Here is a 12,623-nt window from a genome sequence, read left to right as displayed (position 1 = left end):
CAGATGCTTGGGATGGTACTTCAATACAGACTGTATACAACAACTGTGTGGCGTATATGTACAAGCATGGGCTGTAGGCCTCCCCCCGCCCCCCAATACACATACACACACACTTTCCTACCTCATCAAATCCCATCTTGTCTGGATATTTAGGGACGAGTGACACAAATTGGGAAGGTTCCATTGGAGGACGGTCAACTAGAAGACACAAGAGGCACACAGAGGGGCTTTGTTAGTGACAGGACTCAAAATCAGAGTTCTTGCCACATGCCTGATCTTCAGGGCTGGAGACCACCCACAAGGGTCTCCAAGGCAGAGGAGAGTTGCTTGGCAGGTCTTCAGGACCTCGATGCTATGCTGGAACCCTAGTAGCATATGTGTGAGAAGTAATGTACCTACTATCTATATACTACAATAAAAAATTACATACATGCATAAAAATGTTAAAAACAAATTCAATAAAAAATTATTACACGTGGAAAAACAAACCTTGCTTCAACTTTTTTTGCTTCTCATCGGTATTTTTCCCCCCAGATATATTCTTAGAATAACTTTTCGTGGGGCTAGACTTCTCTCCCAAATAGCTGAGATTATAGGCAGGAGTTGCCATGCCTAGTCTAGCCAAGAGACTTTTTCTTTTCCTTTTTTTCATTGTCAGGGTAATGTATAGAGGGGTTACAGTTACATTTGCCAGATAGAAGGTGCATTACTTCTCACACATTGATACCTCTTCTCATGTTTTTGCCCCCATTCCTTCCCCAGCTCCCTTCCAATCATCTTGTTTTCCCCTCTCCCTTTCCTATCTCAAATAAACAAATAAATGTATACACAATACACCAGGTAACAAAGTCAGATACAGCAACCACATGAGATTAACCATAAGAGGGAAGAAAGAAAAAAGAAATAACTGCACATAGTACACTGAGAACAATCACAAAGATAAACCTCTTGTTTCCATACCCTCGAGTTCATTTCATTGAGTCTCATCTTGTATGATCATATGTACATAGCTTTTGAGCTATTGTGATCCTCTGTCCTAGATGTGTACTAATTATTACAAATGAGGGAGACCATGGAGCTTATATTCCTTTGGGTCTGGCTTACTTCTCTTATTATGATTTTTTCCAAGTCTTTTCATTTCTGTACGAATGGCAGCCAAGAGACTTTCTGAAGAAGGTTCAAACTTCTGCTGCGCAACTCTCCAAACCCACCTTCCAAACCTCCCTGGCCCACCACAGTGACCACAGCAGCATGTACTGCTATGGAGAAGTCACAAATTAGAAGTATCCTGGGATGCCAGGACTGCAGCTCTTGACAGAAAGAAATAAGCTACAGGTGCCACCTGACACTGAGGTTTGGAGACTGAAACCCATACAGTGTATTTACCCCAACCTAACTGAGACACTGTATGAAAGGTGCGATCAGTGTGGCAGACCCTTCCTGTTGTTTAAACACAGCCTACCAGTCACCAGCCTTAATGCCTTGCTGGTGCCCACTGGCCACGGTAACTTTTCTCTTCCCAATCCCTATTGTCCTTATCTCTGTTCTTTCCACAAAGCACTGTACTGCACTGTTGAGTTTTTGTTGTTGTTGCTGTTGTTGTTTACTTTAACCCCTTCTCTTCAATTAAATGTAGGCCCTAAAATCTGATAATGGATTATAAAACATTTTGACTCCCTAGTACCTTCCCATAGTCACTTATATATCACAGGAAGGGATTGCATGTTCATTCATTAAACAAAAATCAGCACAGCCTAATAACACTGCAGCCATTTTTTAAACTCTTTTGGGTTGCCAGACACTCTGTAAAATGTCTCTAATATTTACTTTCTTGTTCCTTAGAGAGGCCATTTTATTCATCGTATAGGAGCCATCAGTCAGTCCATAATGAATGAAGAGCTGACTCGCTGTTTCAGCCAAGGATGAGAGGAGATGCCAGGCTTTTGTGAGGCCTGATCTCACTGGTTTGGTTTTGGTGACAATGAACAGTGCCATTCACTCACTCATTGCTTCTATCTGCACGTGGATGAGGGTTTCCATGTCTTCTTGTAGGGTCTGTTGAGGCTTCAGAGGGATGGGCAGGTAGCCGTAGTGCTCTCTGTTGCAAAGGTACATCTGGATACCTGCAGAGCCAAGAAAGGAGCAATGTCAACCAACCAGAAAATACTAAGTTTGTTTATTTGTTGGTTTGTTTATTTATCTGATTCTACAGTACCACGGTTGGAACTCAGGATCTTGTACTGTGAAACTTAATTTATGGCAGAGCAATTTTTTGCTTTGGTTATTTTTAAATTTTTATTTTGGGTAGGTTTGTATTTGGCATTGTCCAAGGCTGGCCTCAGACCATGATCCTCCAACCTGTGCCTCCCAAATGCAGGAAAGCGCCATCCCATTTCTTGATTGAGGGAGGACCTCACTACCTTTTTGCCTACGTTTGCTTTGAACTAATCCTCCCAATCTCTGCCTCTGGATTACAAGCAAGATTAGAATGTGAAATATGAAACACTGTTCTCAACTCCAAAAGACACATTTTTTCATATATTTTTATTGTAATTAATAGAAGGTTTACATGATATTTGCCAGATAGATGGTGCATTAATTCCCATACATTGATACCCTTTTGCATGTCTTGGTCCCCATTTCCCTCCCCCCACAACCACCCCTCATCTTGTTTTCCTCCCTTCCCTATCCAATTTCAAATAACCAAATACAAATATATCCAATATATCGGGTAACGAAGTGAGATACTGTAACAATATGAGATAACCAAGGGACAGCAAAAGAGATGAGAGATAACATAGTACCTTAAGAACAATAATCATTCATTATATGGCTTATGTGTCTATATCCTAGAGATCCTTTCATTTAGCGTCCTACTATATGGCCTTTTGTATCAAGGTTTTGCTCTATTGCAAATCTCTGCTAGGAGAGCCCAAGGTTTCTACTGATTATGACAAATGAGGGAAACCAGTGAGCCTAAGTTCCTTTGAGTCTGGCTTACTTCACTTAATATGATCTTTTCTAAGTCTTTCCATTTCCTAACAAATAGGGCAATGTCATTCTTTCTGACAGCAGCATAGAATTCCATTGTGTACAAATACCACATCTTGTTGATCCACTCATCAACTGAGGGACATCTAGGTTGGTTCCATATCTTTGCTATGGTAAATAGTGCTGCAATGAACATTGTTGTGCTGGTGGATTTGGTATGTCTTTGTTTCTGCATGATTGGGTAAATGCCAAGTAGTGGAATTGCTGGGTCTATGTTTAGTCTTTTGAGGCACTGCCACACTGCTTTTCATAGTGGTTGAACGAGTTTGCCCTCCCACCAACAGTGTAGTAGTGATCCCTCCTGGCCACATCCCCTCCAGCATCTGTTGTTATTCGTTTTCTTGATCCTGGCCATTCTAACTGGAGTGAGGTAGAATCTTAGAGTTGTTTTGATTTGCATTTCTTTTATGACCAGAGATGTTGAGCATTTCTTCATGTCTCTACCGGCCATTTTTGTTTCTTCTTCAGAGAAGACTCTCTTTAAGTCTTTGGCCCATCTTTTAATGGGATGGTTGTTACTTTGGAGATTAGTTTTGGATTGATTCAATTTTTTGAGTTGTTGATATATTTTGGATATGAGGCCTTTGTCTGTTGTATGGTTGGTGAAGATCTTCTCCCACTCTGTAGGCTTCCTGCTTAGTTTACTAGCTATGTCCTTTGCCATACAGAAGCTCTGCAGTTTAATGCAGTCCCACTTATCCAGCCTTTCTCTGATTTGTTGTGAATCTTGGTCCTTATTAAGAAAGTTTCGACCTGTGCCAAGGAGGTCTAGTGTATCTACTATTCCTTCTTGTAAAGTTTTCAGAGTGTCGGCTTTTACCTCCAGGCAAAAGACACATTTTTTAATGACAACTGGAGAAAGTGAGAATGGATGATGGCTGACGCTGAGTTTGCCATTGAAACTGAATAAGTGGTTATTCTGGGTACTGTCTCTAGATCTCAAAAATATTCTTTTATTGAAAAGTAAAATATAATATTGGGGAATTGTAAAAATTCTGGCCCCTCTTCAACCCTAAGGAAATTGATTTTTTTCTCTCTGAAGAGAAAGCATATGTATGGTCTGAAATGAACACTGAGGGCATGAAAGGATCAAAAGGGAGGCAAAGAATCCTCATTCCAGAGGGCAAAATGGAGGGCTGTAACCAATCTCCAGGAAATAAGAAAATGAGCAATGAAGCCTGCATTTGATCTGAAAGCAAACAGGAAGATCCTGTGAGGCTGAGAGATTATTCAAGCTAAATCTAGGCACACATGAAACCAAAAACGAAAAAAAAATACAAAGATATATTGAAATGTTCCATGAATTCCCTGTGCTTTTCCTTTATAGAGTTGGAGTTGGCCAATAGTAACTTCTAAAATGAGTTCATAAAGGGGCAAAAGAAAGCCTGCATCTCAGGTCCTATTAAGACCCTGCAAAATGACAAGGCCAGAAGTATGTCACAGCCCTCTTCTAGTCAACCCTGGCCTTCACAGCCCCTGGCATTGAATTCTAGACTTACAAAGCATCCGTGTTCAATATGACAGCTGGTAATGAAGGAATCCAGAGCAGGCAGGGGATGAGTCTTGAGTAAGTAAAATATTGCTTAGTTAACATGACGAGTCTACCCAACTCTGGTCCATGTCATTATGACTCTGATTTGCTAATGACTACAGCCATCAGTGTTTTCCTGTGAGGGAGTTACTTGCATAGTAACTTCTCTGTTTTGCACAGATGGAATATTGGCCAGTCAGCCATGTTGCTGGATAAGTCAGGTAAAGTTGTCACCATGGTTTAATGGAGAAGGAAGGGGAAAGAATGGTCCAAACCCAGCTCATCTGGCTGGAGTCTGGACTGGTTCCCTGGGTGCTGCCACTTGTGCATTCTCTATGTAAACTCACTAGCTGTGCTATTTGCCTAGGTGGAGGCTTCCTGGACACTGCAAACCAAAACTAGAGCTTATTTCAAAATCCTAAGATGCTCAGAAAGTAAAAGCCATCTATTTTGCTGTTTAGGTTATATCTTTAGTTAAGCACATCATTTTTTTGTTGTTGTTGTCTTTAAGTAGTCGCACAAAGGAGTTTCCATTCAACAAATCCATCCATGAATACCACATTCTCATGTCTCTCTCAATCCAATCCTTTCCTCACTTTTCTTAATTTTGCAGGTTATATTATTCCATATGAACAGGATATAGATCTTAGACAAGTAAGGTCTCAAAAGTAACCAGAGCACAAAGGGTATGATAGAATGCATGTCTACCAGCGTGAAGCCCTCAGTTCAAACCCCAGTGCCACAAAAAAAAAAGTTGGGGCCAGGAGTGTGCCCTAGTGGTAGAGAGCTTGTCCAACATGCATGAAGCCCTGGGTTCAATTTCTCGGTATCATATACACAGAAAATGCTGGAAGTGGTGCTGTAGCTCAAATGGTAGAGTGCTAGCCTTGAGAAAGCCCAAGGACAGTGCCCAGGCCCTGAGTTCAAGCCCCATGACTGGTCAGAAAAAAAAAACATTAAAAAATATGCAAGTATTTAGACAAAAAACTATGAAAGAAGTTGGTTCTGTTAACTTTGCTCTGGGGAAAAAATTGTTTTGGAGAAAGGAGAAGTGAACAACAAACCATACCAAATGTTTCTTAGACATATCTCGAACATTTTTCTTGTGCTCACATAGTAGGTGAATGATGGAAACATATATTATCTCTATCCTTGGTGATAGTTTAAAAAAATCAGACTCAGAGTGGCTGTGATTTGTTCAAGGCCACACAGTAAGTGATTAAAATCTTGGTCCCTTCAGGACCCATGCCATGTGTCCTCTATCCTCCTGGGATTCCAGTCAGTTTCAGAATCATTAATTCCCATCCCTGCTCTCTCTACTGAGGGAGGTGCTTTTGATGAATACTTCTGATGTCTGCCTTCCACCCCTACCACATCACTCATCTCTTTTGACTCATAGGAGGTATTTGAAAGATGCCTGGCTGGTGCTAAGGTTGGGTCCTGTAGATGTCATATATAGCTCAAACCACTGGCTATGAGGGAGGTAAACTTGATTCTGGCCTCATGTTGGCCCCCAATATTTGCCAAATCCAGCTTAGAAAAATCCTTTTAGGATGTCTTCTCCCTTCATCACCAGCATACAGCAAGGACAATATGATGCAGGACTGGGGCTAGGTTGGATGGTCCTGCCTGAAGCCTCGCTTCCTTTCACACATCTACATGATGATGCTATGGTAGATGATACACAGCTAGAATGTGTCAGAAGAATGAAAACAAAGGAAGACTACTACTCATCTGACCCAGAAAAGATGGATCATCAGAATCAGCATGTGACTTCAGGCTCATCCGTATACCTCCCGCCCCCGCCCACTCCCCACCCCACATGTTTAAAGGGCAATGAATTACTACTTACACATTTGTTAGGAAGTATCCTTCATTCTTCCCAGATAACAGTGGCCCTACTTAGACCCCTGTCTTATCTAATCTATCTTGCTCTTTGGCCATTGGCTGTTAGAGATTCTAGTTAGGCCTTTGCATGGAAAAATCTCAACTCCTCAAGGAACGCTGACTAATACAATGCTAGACATAAACGTAAAGCCAGGTGGGCTGATCTTGTTTCTCTTGTCCTACCTTTTCTCTAGATGAATTAGCAAGGAGCTTTGGCCACCTGTTTTCAATGTCCCAGAAAGTCCTTGGGGAAGTCTGACCAATCAAGCATAAAATATTGGTGAATCAGCCAAGCAAAAGACAAGGGTGAAAAATTCCTTGTGTCACTCTTCAGCCCAAGTTTCCAAGTATTGGTTTAAAAAAATCATCATAATTCAGTGCACAGATCACAATAATGGCTTGTGCAAGGACTATAAAGGAGGACTATGCTAAGAATTAGCCATCACTGTAATTGTTAACAGCTCTTTTTCTTGCTTCCAGCTCTTAAGTAGAGGATTTGGCACAAGTTGCAGAAATGGAGAGAGGCCTTGCATCTACTTCTGATCCTGGGGAAGTCAGAGCAAATCACACACCAAGATGAATGGAGCTTCTATAATTCACAGGGCCACAAGAATCTCCATGAAAACTTTTAATCTGTCAGGGTTGTTTTTTTTTTTTCTCCCTCACCCAAGGCCTAAAAAAATGCCTACGTCTGGCCAAAGGATCTAAAATGCTGCAATTTAAATGAAACATCAGCCTTACATTTCTACCAATCTTCTCATTCCTTCCATATCTCCAGATGTGTGAGGTACCCAGGGCCTGATGTGTGAGGTGCAGTTTGAATTTGTATTCACAGTGTCATCTACCAGCAACCTTCCCAACCACTTGGGAGTCTTGAAAATCCCCTTGGCTCTAACTTATGTGGCCATAGAGTTTATTTCAACATCTTCTTGGGTTGTAAACCCATTTTTGCTACAGGCTAGGTAGCACATTTTTTGGCCTACAGATAATGGACCCTGATTTCTGCAAGGCAGTTCTACCTTATGTCAGTAGGCTTTGCTTTAGTGATGTCTACATCTTCTTATTGAACTATTTGAATTGTGTCCTACTTGACAGCACAGGTGAAGCAAAAAAAAAATCTTTCCTGCCTATTCACGTGTCTTTCTCCAGAAGTCTCCAGACTGCCGTGGGAATGTTTTCCTGGCCATTGATCAAATACTGAAGTCTGGCTTTGTCCTTACTTCCAGAAGATGAAGGCAGAGGCTGGTTGCTTCTCATATCTGTTCTCTCCTTCTAGAGTGAGGGAATTTGAGCTTATGAGTGCTTAGAACACTCTGTGCCCCACTCGCAGGCAATTGCTGTCTCCTTGCTAAGCTCTGGGGTAAAGAGACAGTCTGGTTGAAGTGAAAATCTGGGTTGAGTGACTGGACTGGATTTGTATAGAGACGAAGAGTGTCTTCCCTCTGTTCTTGGCTTGCTGGCTGGGACATCATGGTGGTGGGATATTATGGGTTCTGTGACTAAGGGTGGAGGCTTAATGAGTGTAGAAGGGCAACACAGATGGAATCTGAGACTGAAAATACTGTGAAACACAGCCACCATATCAGCCCAGACTTTTCTGTTTTCTTTTTTTGCCAGTTCTGGGGCTTGAACTCAGGGCCTGAGCACTTTCCTTGGGTTTTCTCAAGGCTAGGGGACATTGCCAGTGTTGTTGTTTTTGGCTTCTGTCATAGCTTCCTAATTAGTGAAGCAACTCCTGCAATTAACAATAACCAGGCAGTTAGCACTAAAGGGAACTAATCAGATTCCCTTGACTCCAGCATCATCACTGCTGTCTCCCCCTCTGTGTGGCCCTACCAAGAACATGGAGGCTTGGGTGGTAAGTTAGTCCCCATTCTTAGTCATTGATGCTCCCAGGGACATAAAGGGGGCTGATATGGTTGCTGTAAACAACCCACCCCCATGATTACTATGTGACAGATCAGTGGTTTTCAACTGAAATGGCTGTGTTTCTAAATAAAATGCCCAAAGACATGGGAATGGGGCATTTGCAGTATTTCCATGATGGCAGTACAGCCAAATATGAACAGTACCTGCTTGCCTGCTGGAGAAGGCAAAGACGATAATGTCATCGAAGGTCCAGGTATAGTCCTGGTGTGGGGGGTAGAAGGCCAGCTTGTCAGAGGCTTGTTTCCTGAGGTCAATCAGAAAGGTGGAGTGCACCATGGGCACTGGAAAGCAGCCCGTCCTCTTCCATTCACGAATCTGAAGGTAGTCTGGGGTCCGTTTGTAGAAGCCCTAAAAAGAGCAAATATATGGGTGATGGTCTCCCAAGGACTTCATTTCCCCAGCCATTGCAGGGTCTTCACTTCTCTCATTGTGACCCCAGATTTTCCAAAGATGCTCAAGGATTAGAATCTCTGTTTCAAACAGCAAAGAATCTGGATATCAGAAACAATATTGATTCGATGTATTTCTAGCTTTGACAAATTTCATAGAGATGTATTCTGTGTTGCCTTAGATTTAGAATGAATATACAAAGTAGGAGTGTACAGCAGTTTGGAGCACAGGTTCTGGTGTCCGGTGCTTCGAAGTCAGATCTCATCTCCCCGCCTCATTGTGTGTAGGAGTCACTTAGGTGACTCAGCTTTGCTGTGGTGCTTTCCTTGTCTTCAAAAGGGGGCTGATGTACTCAGCCCCACAGGATTTCCCATAAAAATTAGTCAGATAAAAGTATACCATTCTAGCATCAAGACTAGCCTCAGCAAAGATTGGCTAACATTAAAATGACTACATTACATTATAGCTAATATTAAGAATTATGGTATTGCATTACTTAGATATTCAAATTAAAGTCTTCTCTCAGTACAATTATTTATTTGATATTCTAGTGGAGTTGTGGCCAGTTTCACATTTTGCATGTGAGTGGGTGTGGGGGAGAGGTGGGATTAATTCATCTTTTGAAATTTCTTCCCTGCACAAGTATACAGGCAAACCCATCCCCTTAGTGGTTTTAAACATGCTAGTTTTCCACAATGGTAGACTGATTAACTCTTTCCTTTTCAAACTTAATTGTCCATACAACAAACACCCACTGGGTACCTGCTACAACACAGGCATGATGGGAAACGTGGAGACTTTATAAGTAAGATGTCCTAGTCTTAGTTCGTTGAGCAGCTTACACTCTGGTGGCACTGATTAGAACTCGATATTATCAAAGCACAGATCCATCCCAGAAAAGGCAAAAAAAAGGTATTTCAACCAAACATGCCTAAATATATGTGGAAGGTTAGCCAGGTGTGCTGTAGGCTCAGTGGCATGAGTGGGAAATTTTGCACAGCCCCAGAAAGGACAAAACTCCTGTGGGAAATATGAGTTCTTATGGGTTCTTCAATCACTCACATTCCAATGGTGGCATTTCCTGTTGAGTCAGCACCACATCTCAGGCACCACAGACTCCTTTACATCAGTGTGTAAGAGTGTTCTAGTTGATTAACCCTAACACAGACCATCCCACAAATGATTATCATAATCATTTTCTACCTGTTCATCTTTGTCCATGCATAAGCATCAACTACTCTGAACATTTCAGCTTATGAAAATTGTTTCATGGATAAAGAAGGAAACACTGATTCTTCAAAGGATTGAACATGCATGTCAAGTGGAAAGTATGAGATTCTTAGGAGCAATATTCTCAGAATGAGCACCCTGGACAATCCAAAATTTCATATGGAATAATAAAAGACCCTGTATAGCAAAAACAATTCTTAGCAGAAAGAACAGCGCAGGAGGAATTTCAATACCAAACTTTAGACTCTATTACAGAACTATAGTGACCAAAACAGCTTGGTACTGGCACAAAAACAGGCCTGAAGACCAATGGAATAGAACTATGGTCCCAGATAATAACCCACAGACCTATGGCCACCTAATCTTTGATAAGGGAGCCAAAAAAATAGAATGAAAGAAAGACAGCCTCTTCAAAATGTGGTGCTGACAGAACTGGTTAAGCACCTGCAGAAAACTAAATTTGGATCCTTCTTTCTCACACTGCACTAGGATTACTCCAAATGGATCAAAGACCTTGAGGTAAAAGCAGATACACTGAAAACTTTTCAAGAAGGAATAGGAGATGCAGTAGGTCTCCTTGGCACCAGTTGAAACTTTCTTAATAAGGACCAAGAAACAAAACAAATCAGAGAAAGCCTGGATAAGTGGGACTGCATTAAACTGCAGAGCAAAGGACATAGCTAGCAAACTAACTAGAAAGCCTACACAGTGGGAGAAGATCTTCACTAACCATACAATGGAAAAAGGTCTCATATCTAAAATATATCAACAGCTCAAAAAATTGAATCACTTCAAAACTAATCTCCAAAGTAACAACCATCCCATTAAAAGATGGGCCAAAGACTTAAAGAGAGTCTTCTCTGAAGAAGAAATAACAATGGCCTATAGACACATGAAGAAATGCTCAACATCTCTGGTCATAAAAGAAATGCAAATCAAAACAACTCTAAGATTCCACCTCACTCCAGTTAGAATGGCTAGGATCAAGAAATCTAATAAAAACAGATGCTGGAGGGGATGTGGCCAGGAGGGATCACTACTACACTGTTGGTGGGAGTGCAAACTTGTTTAACCACTGTGGAAAGCAATATGGCAGTTACTCAAAAGACTAAACAGAACTCCCCTATGACCTAGCAATTCCACTACTTGGCATTTACCCAGTCATCCAGAAACAAAGACATACTAAAGCAACTAGCACAATGACATTCATTGCAGCACTATTTACCATAGCAAAGATATGGAACCAACCCAGATGTCCCTCAGTTGATGAGTGGATCAACAAGATGTGGTATTTATACACAATGGAATTCTATGTTGCTGTCAGAAAGAATGACATCGCCCCATTTGTAAGGAAATGGAAAAACTTAGAAAAAAATCCTATTAAGTGAAGTAAGCCAGACTCAAAGGAACATAGGCTCAATGGTTTCCCTCATTTGTCATAATCAGTAGAAACCTTGGGCTCTACTAGCAGAGATTTACAATAGAATAAAACCTAGATACATAAGGCCAGATAGTATGCTGCTAAATGAAAGGACCTCCAGGATATAGAAACAAAATGAGTGATTATTGTCCTTAATGTACTATGTTATCTCTCATCTCTTTTGCTGTCCCTTGGTTATCTCTTATTGTTACAGTATTCACCTTGTTATCTGATATATTGTATATATGATCAATGGGTTATTTGAAATTGGATAGGGAAAGAGGGAAAATAACATGAGCTGTGGAGGGGGGGAGGGAAATGGGGACCATGTCATGAGAAAGGGTATCAATGCAATGTATGTGAAGTAATGCTCCTTCTATCTGGTGAATATAATGTAACCCTTCTATTAATTACAATAAAAAATATATGAAAAAAAGAATGAGCAGCCTGGAGATTTTATGGCAATGAGGATTCCTCATTGGATGTGAGTGAGGATGGTGAGGAAATGAGAAAAAAGAGAATTAAAAAAATGCCTCCCAGAGGGAAGCAGGGATGTTGGTTGTGTCTAATTTTCCACACAAATTTAATGTTATTGGTAGTAATTCCTGTTTGTTGGCCAGAAAGAAACATGGTCATTTTGTTATGAATGGATTTAGGGACTCTGAAAATCAGGGCTTGTCTTAAGCTTATGAAGTCATGTGCCATTTGTGTTCCTGTTCTGGTAGAGGCTAGAGCAGAACGGTAGAAAGCCAATCATAGATGGAAGAAGATTGTGAGATTCTTGAGTTGTGCAAAATTGACTTGTTCTGTGCAAAATAAGTGACCACATTCCTCCTCCTTGTTTTTAATAATTAAAGTGGAGAAGAGAATAGCAGAGACTCACATAACATTCCCCTACCCTTGCTGCGAGTGCCAAAGCATAGCTCATTAAAAATAATGTTTAAGAGATTGTATTATATAACACTGCAGATTATTAACAGAGCTTAAACTAAGTTGACATAATGTTTTCTGCCAAACTGAATGGGTTTTATAAATATAAAACTGTCACCATGCTGAGACATAGGGCTAAGAAAAATCATTCAAAATTCAAACTTCAAAAATCATTCAAAATTTCTTTGAAGCAAGGGAAAACATTTCAACAAAGGAGGAATGCTAGCTCTACAGTTTGTTGCAGCCACTGATTAA

General features: G+C 40.9%; 1 protein-coding gene across 1 annotated transcript in view; it reads right to left on the bottom strand.

Annotated features, from left to right (window-relative positions):
* Nucleotides 1-12,623, bottom strand: part of Colgalt2 (collagen beta(1-O)galactosyltransferase 2) — an 81,357-nt gene that overhangs the window by 14,818 nt on the left and 53,916 nt on the right. Inside the window, exons 5-7 of the mRNA XM_090340258.1 lie at nucleotides 8,542-8,746; nucleotides 2,004-2,123; nucleotides 122-198 (exon numbers count right to left, since the gene is read on the bottom strand). Coding sequence (XP_090196384.1) covers nucleotides 122-198; nucleotides 2,004-2,123; nucleotides 8,542-8,746 — 402 coding nt within the window. The remainder of the gene's footprint in view (nucleotides 1-121; nucleotides 199-2,003; nucleotides 2,124-8,541; nucleotides 8,747-12,623) is intronic.

Source organism: Megascapheus bottae, chromosome 10, assembly GCF_031878675.1.
Source record: "Megascapheus bottae isolate mThoBot1 chromosome 10, mThoBot2.hap1, whole genome shotgun sequence".
Lineage (NCBI taxonomy): Eukaryota > Metazoa > Chordata > Mammalia > Rodentia > Geomyidae > Megascapheus > Megascapheus bottae.
The sequence above is the reverse complement of the archived record's forward strand: the minus strand, read 5'-3'. Positions and strand labels throughout refer to the sequence as shown.